This window comes from Populus euphratica, unplaced genomic scaffold, assembly GCF_000495115.2.
Source record: "Populus euphratica unplaced genomic scaffold, PopEup_1.0 scaffold21.1, whole genome shotgun sequence".
Classification (NCBI taxonomy): domain Eukaryota; kingdom Viridiplantae; phylum Streptophyta; class Magnoliopsida; order Malpighiales; family Salicaceae; genus Populus; species Populus euphratica.
In genome coordinates this window covers 676,299-683,758 of record NW_011499887.1, presented here as the reverse complement: position 1 = coordinate 683,758, position 7,460 = coordinate 676,299, and the positions used below count along the sequence as shown (strand labels likewise).

Below are 7,460 nucleotides of genomic sequence, written 5' to 3'. Positions count from 1 at the left end.
TACAAGTGGGGTCACTGAATTACTTTTATTAATTAATTAAAACACCCCATTAATGGAATAAAAATTATTTAATTTCGAGACCTGTGAGAACTCATATTATTTTATACAATTGATAAAACAATCCAAAAATGAAAGATGTTAGCTGGGAAAGATCGATTCAATAATATATCAAAATGACAATAAATATTTAATTATGTTTTGTGAAATGTTTAAGCTAGCCTCTTCAATTAATTAAATTCTATTTCTTTTTATATTTGAAACAAAACATTTCAGTAATATATAATTAGTGTATGGCAGAGAATAATTGTCGTTATTTGTGCAACTTCACCACAGTCTTTTTAGGTGCTAATTAATTGGAAGCAAAAGCACGTTGGCAAATTTGATAGCAAGCATTCAATTTTAATCAATGCCGGGTGGTCCTTTCCTATATAATGAGTGATGAAGTGGTCCTGTTATAGCTTGGACGCTCCTTGCTATCTTTGGCATGTATTATTGGTTCGATTCAATACCAAATAAGTCATCTCGCACAGCAGGACATCGAATCTATACACACTATCAATAATAAAAGCCAACAGTACCAGGTATCCAGTCATCCAGAGGACATCGAGCTGTAGCTAGTAGTGAGATACAGCAAGAGATGGGAAGAAAGCCGAGGTGCTCAGCGGATGGTATGAACAAAGGAGCATGGACACCTCTGGAAGATGAAATGCTTGTGGATTATGTCAAGATCCATGGCGAAGGTAAATGGAGCAATATTGTCAAAGAAACAGGTAATTAAGAAACCATTTATGCTTACATATTCTATACATATATACTGTGCATGAGTAATTGCCTGTTATTAGGATAGGAGAAATTAATATTGAACTGTTTCTGATGCCTACATGCATGTTGTAGGACTTAAGAGATGTGGGAAGAGTTGCAGGCTTCGCTGGATGAATTATCTGAGACCTGATATTAAGAGAGGCAACATCTCAGATGATGAAGAAGACCTCATTATCAGGCTGCATAAGCTCTTAGGCAACAGGTGATGTGTACATGCATTATTTCCTTCTTTCAAGGGATTGAGTATATTATTAATGAAGATGGGTAAGTGATATTTAGTTAACCTTTTCCTTTCTTTTTCCACCAGATGGTCTCTGATAGCAGGACGGCTTCCGGGACGAACAGATAACGAAATAAAGAATTATTGGCACACCAATATCGCTAAGAAGGCACAACATTCGCAACCTCGGAAGCAGCCTAGAGTTGATAGGAAACAAATAGCATCAGGATCTGAAAATGGGGCAGCAGTATCAAATGTCAAGAATCAGACCACTGAATCACAGTACTGCACTACTGGGGTGGTTGTTCCCGCTACTGCATTACAAGAAAACAATATGGCTCAAGATCATCTAGTTAGCACTCTTGCAATGGCACCATTCAACACACATCATGAAAATGAATCATCAAGCAAGGGGTTAGCATCTGGGGATAATGACAATTTGTCCAACATTTTGATGGATTTTCATTATATGGAAGACTTCTTCAAGATTCTTGATTCAGACTTCCCAAAGTCAAGTGACCTCAATGATATAACTAGTACTGCTAATCATTCCACTAATACCATACAGGTAGATGGTGATCATTATAGTGTGTCTATTAATGGATGCAATCCAAGAGAAATAGCAGAGTTTTCTGAATTGTTGGAGGCAGATTGGACTAGCAATAAATGCGTTCAAGCTGAACAAGGTTTTGATTTCATGTCATTGCTTTCATTTCTTGATTCAACCGATGAGAAATGGACAGAAGATGCCTTAGCCAATAATCTACGTTAAGTTGCTTTCATGTCCACGCCCTCCAGGCTAATAGTTCTCGAGTTTGAACCCTGAAAGAAAAAAGAAAAGAAAAAAGCCGATTGGACAAGTTTCTATGAGTGCAAGCTGTTCTCCCATAATAAATGTTGAACTGTTTTGTTAGTTTTTGCGATGTATCACAGTACTGTCCTTTTTTTTTCTTGGTTTTCGCAATCAAAATAAAATTTAATCTTAATCATTGATCCTTACTGTATCCTTCAATCTTGCAATGCCCTTTGTTTCAGTCTACATTTAACTTACTTTGGCTTCTGTTACGATTTTGATCTCTTTCTGTTAGTGAGAGATTCTTGAATGTGGTCTGAGGAAACTGTGATCACTCATATCTGGAAATATTTTTGATGATTACACTAACACAGCATTGTTCAATATGTAAATTACAAAATCATCTCATTTCTTTTTTCTTTTTTTTTTCTTTTATACGCTAAAAGGATGGTCCCATTACCAGTACTGCTAAGAAGCAAATGAACAAGTAGTCATGGAGTAAATATGAGAAAATATTTCTTTCGGTTAGAGGAGAAAGAAAGAGGTGATATGAGCAATCACCATGCAAAACCGATTTTGAAGACTAAAAAAAGATCAAAATCTTAAATTGTAATGATTATTTAATATGATAAATAGAATGTTTTGAGCAAAGGGTTTTGAATAGGAATATGAATTTATTATGAATTATATTTTATAATTAAATTAAAATTTTGAAGTACTTTTTTTCCCTAATAGAAACTGACTTGTAGTGGTATTTCCTCAAAAATCCAAATAAAAGGGCCATTTTAGTATATTTAAGAACAATATTTTACAATTGTTTTTATTATGTTGACAATATAAATTTATGATAATTTTGGTGACATTTATCATATATATTTACTGATATTAGACATAAATATAGATAGATCCAATATCAATAAAGATATATCATAATTATCATTCAAGTTGGTATACAGTTTTTTTTTATATATATAATTAAACAAGTGTTCTTAAAATACTGATATAGGTATCAAACAATTGGCACTAATTAAAATTCAATTTTGCTGTGTGAATAAATTGTAAGAACACTTTCAAGTTGTTATTTAATTTAATTATAATCCACTCAGAATTCCAGTCCATGCACCTCATGATGACATGACTCTTATCACTTTTTCTTTACATTTTGTACAAAGAAACATGAAATCGACCTGAGCTGCAATTATGCACTTACGCCTCAGGCAGATATTTTATAGTTACATGTTCCTTGTTCTTTAATGATATAATTGTCATGAAAGATGGTCATTTTGCAATGATAACATTATTATCTTGTTAATAAAAAAGAAAAATGGTGAAAGTCAATTCATCCTAATTGAAAGAATTATATATTACAAACAAGGAACGATAAAGGATTTTTTTTTTTTTTTTCATTTCCTTCCTTCTATATGCATCCATTGTGGTGGATGAGAGAAGTTTTCTTTCTTTCTTTTTTATAGGCTTATATATGGAAATATAACAAAGACCCCAAGGCCGTTGGGGGTCATAAAGTTTTGTATATGTCATGAAGAAGAAAATCTAGAAGGGCACTGGCTCGCAATTCTTTTTCAAAGAATTCCAACAATTTCTCCGGCTCCTCAAGAACGGAGCTAATGCTCCCACATCCATAGCATAGCTTGGTAGTTAAAGCAAGTGAATGATTTGAAATTCTGAGTTATTTCCGTGATAACACTTGTATACATTGGAAACTTGCAATTCGAAAGTTTTTCCAAGGTTGAAGAATAAATGTGTGTTTGGTAGTATAGTAACATTCGCGGTTATGATTTAGGTTTAAAAATATTATAAATTGTATTTAATTAACTAAGATTTCAAGAGAAAGCTTTTTCAATAAATCCATACTTGAAATGTGTTAAATACTTTTAAACTTGCGAACCAGTAACGGGGCCTAAATCTGTTACTGGGCGACAACAGAAACATAGAAAGGGTAGAAGATGGGACTAGCAACGAGACTTTAAGAGAGCTTTCTCATTCATTTGCATCACATTCTCAAGTGCTTTCTGGAAAATGGCTCCAGGAAGCAAGGAGGGTGCAAAAAGAACAGAAAGGAAACGAAAACTGGAAAAGGTTGGTCCGTCAAAAGGAGACAGACATCAATTAAAAGTAGGTTTTTTCACTGGCAGCTGGAAAAGAATAAAAAAGCTCCAATTGGCATAGAGATAGAGACACACATCACATGAAATAAGAACTGCCAAGAGAAATGGAACGTTTCACCAGGAACTCAGTTCACTGAAAGTAGAATTTCCAATATTATTGAATGCATTATGAAAGCTTTACATTATGCGTTGCTATGATCTTTTCCAAAATCTTTCTTATCTCAAGACATTAACTAAGTGTAAGATTAATGAGTCAAACTACATATGATGTCGATGGAGTTCAAGAGAAATGCAAACATATGTTTTGATTTCGGGTCGTTGTTTTCATAGCACAAAACTATGGACATAGATGTTGTAATGTGGGCCGCACATTGTTTTCCTCTCCTCTTCAGATTAGAGTGTTTTTCTAGGAAGGTAGTCACTACTTAGCTTTTCGTGTTTTTCTAATTTTTATCGGGTTTAAAATTTATATAAATTTATATTTTATTGTATTTAATTTTTTCGTGTTTTTCTAATTTTTGTTGGGTTTAAAATTTATATTTTATTGTATTTAATTTTTATTAAATATATAAAAATAACAAGATTCAAATTTATAACTGTTTAATTATTAAAATTTTGATATCATATTAAAAAATTAATTTAATGTAATAACTTAAATTGTTAGATAAGATTCAAAGATATAATTTATATTATCTGTAAAATGTAAAATGTTAGGTTAAATTATTTCTTTAATATATTTGATTCATGTAACTATCCATTTTTTTTCTTCTCATCATCATATATGCTGTAGCCTATTTTAATTGCTAATATTATCGAGGATTGGAAATATCAATGGATGCAATCAATAAAGAAGCGCATGACTGATGAAAGCGTTTTAGGTATGGTTTGTGAGGAACTGATCTACAGTCTGGTTGCTTTTATTTTTCCTTGGCCATCACAACAACACAGCTATGATTTAGAATTAGCCGATTATCATTGTCATCTTCTTATCTATAGGAAGACGATTGGTTGGTTGAGAGAGTACTGGGGATTATCGCTTGAGGGTTTTGGCATAATTTTTTTTAATTTGTAATTTAATGAATGCCATGCGTGAGTGATTCTTAGGTCTTCCCATGAACTTAACTTGATTATTATATATCTCGTTTTTTAACTACGTGTATTTGATTCCATGACTTGGAACAACTGAAGGACTTTTCTTCTACTCCTTTTTTGTGGACAGACTCTTCAGATAATTGGTTGCCAGCAACTCTGGTTTGGTGGCATTCAAGACACCAAGTTAACAGCAATGGCAATGAAGCTTTGATTATTATTATTATAGAAAGGATTAATTATCTGAATGTTGTTTTCTTTCACTTCTTCTCTCTCACCAAGTTAACACCATATTGATTTGGTGATTTGACCATTTTTGTTATAGATTTTAGGTCTTTTGCTTCATAACTATTATTTTTTGTATGTACGTATATAGTTATCCATTGGGTTGATTTATATGAACATTTTTTATTTGCTTGGAGCACGAGGGAGATGACGACTTCGCAATTATAGGTAGAGCCATGTGATTATTAAGCATACTCGTGCGTGTCTTATAAATTCCAAAAGAAATCTTTATTTTCTTTTTCCCTTCTGCTTGGTGTTCCTTCTCTCCGTGCATCAATAAAAAGATTTGTTAATTTGTCTAATATTTCTTAAGATTTGTTTTTATGTTAGTGGATAAGCAAAACGGGTGAAGACCGAACGAAGCATGCATGGCTAAAGGGTAATTTAGTGTCGTTCTCTTCCTTGTGCTGATGGAATTCAAATTCTTAGCTTCATCTTTTAATTAAATCTGCATAGCTTAAGAGCTCTCTCTCTCTCTCTCTCTCTGCATGTTCCTCCTATGCATGCTTGAAGTTTTGATTGAAACTTGGTTTCTCACACACAAAGGGACTCTGACACTATAAATACAGATGTCAAAGGTAAACAAAGGAGGGGAGGATAGACCCGAGAATAGAGAATTAACCCAGAAAAATAGAGCAAAAAAAGGAGAGAGAGAGAGAGAGGAAGGAAGACGATTAGAGAGAAACCCTAAAAGAAAAAAATCTTAAGAAGAGGCCATTACCAGAAACCTTAACAGAAAGAAACATAAAAAAGAAGGGGGCGACGAACTCTATATTAGTCGCCGCCCCTTAATCCTTTTTTCTCCCCAGTCTCCCTCGACTTCGCCTTCAGCAGCCACACGCCTAGGTAAGTTTCCTTCCTTTCTTACTAAAATAATTAACTGGTTACTGTGTTTGCTAGAGGTATGCTTGAAAAAAAAAAGGACAGAGAAAAGGAGGATTAGAGGGACACCAAGAGGAAAACAGAGGAAGAGAAAATAGCATCAAGCCGGCCCTTCACTATCATTATCATCTTTAGTTGCAGCATCAGGTAAGTTGCTCTTTCCCTCCTTACATTTTAATTACATGCTTCCTGTAGCAAAAGTGCGTGAGCAGTTCACGCACGCCTGTGGGTAAAAACTAAAATAAAATAAAAAATAAAAAATATGAAAATAAAAATATGTATGCATGAATAAAAATAATATAAATTTATTGGTTTATTCACTGACGCCAGAGTCAGGAATAAAAATACCAATTTAAATTTATATTATTTTTATTCGTTGTATTTTATTTTATTTAGTTAGAAAAATAAAAAAAAATATGTGCACGCGTAAATAAAAATTTACTTTTATTTATTTATTTACTGACGCCAGAGTCAGGAATGAAAGGAAAAAAAAATGATGACTTTGATTTGTTCAATTTGATACCTACGTAATATTTACTAACACCAGAGTTAGAAATATCCGTAGTCGAATAATCACTGACGCCAGAGTCAGGAATATTACACATAAACAATCATAGTATAAACAAAAAAAAATATTAGCAATTAATGATTTAAATTTATTTACTTTGATACCTACGCAATATTTACCAACGTCAGAGTTGGAAATATCTGTAGTTAAATATTCACTGGCGCCAGAGTCAGGAATATTACACACAAACAATCATAATATAAACCAACAAAAAAAATATTGGCAATTAAAGACAAAGAGTAGCAATGCAGCCTGCCTTAGGTAGGACGTTTAAGGGGTGATGATATCTTCCCTTTTACGTAACCAGTCTCGAACCATAGAATCTCTGTTGACCAGTTAGGGTTCCTAGTAACCATAATACTAGGTGGCGACTCCTTAAACAAAGACAATTCCCCATCAAAGAACAGGATGCCAGAAATCCATTCTTTCCATTCCATTTAAATTATTTTTAAGGCCGCCGCGATGTCGGGTGCGACAATTATTATTATTGTTGTTGTACTATTGTTGTTTATAATTTGTACAATTAACCTCCCTGTGGTTCGACCCCGGTCTTGCCGGGTTATTTATTACTTCGACACTCCTGCACTTGGGAGAAGACATCAATCTTTTGGTCGTGTCAAGTTTTTGGCGCCGTTGCCGGGGAGGTAAGTCTTGTATAAATTATAGTAGTTATTT

General features: G+C 33.4%; 1 protein-coding gene across 1 annotated transcript; it reads left to right on the top strand.

Annotated features, from left to right (window-relative positions):
• The first annotated feature begins 439 nt into the window (after nucleotides 1–439).
• LOC105130495 (transcription factor WER-like) lies at nucleotides 440–1,992 on the top strand. Its single transcript, XM_011033035.1, has 3 exons — nucleotides 440–770; nucleotides 895–1,024; nucleotides 1,130–1,992. The coding sequence occupies exons 1-3, from the start codon at nucleotides 638–640 to the stop codon at nucleotides 1,812–1,814; spliced, it is 948 nt and encodes a 315-aa protein (XP_011031337.1). The 5' UTR covers nucleotides 440–637; the 3' UTR covers nucleotides 1,815–1,992.
• Nucleotides 1,993–7,460: the final 5,468 nt, after the last annotated feature.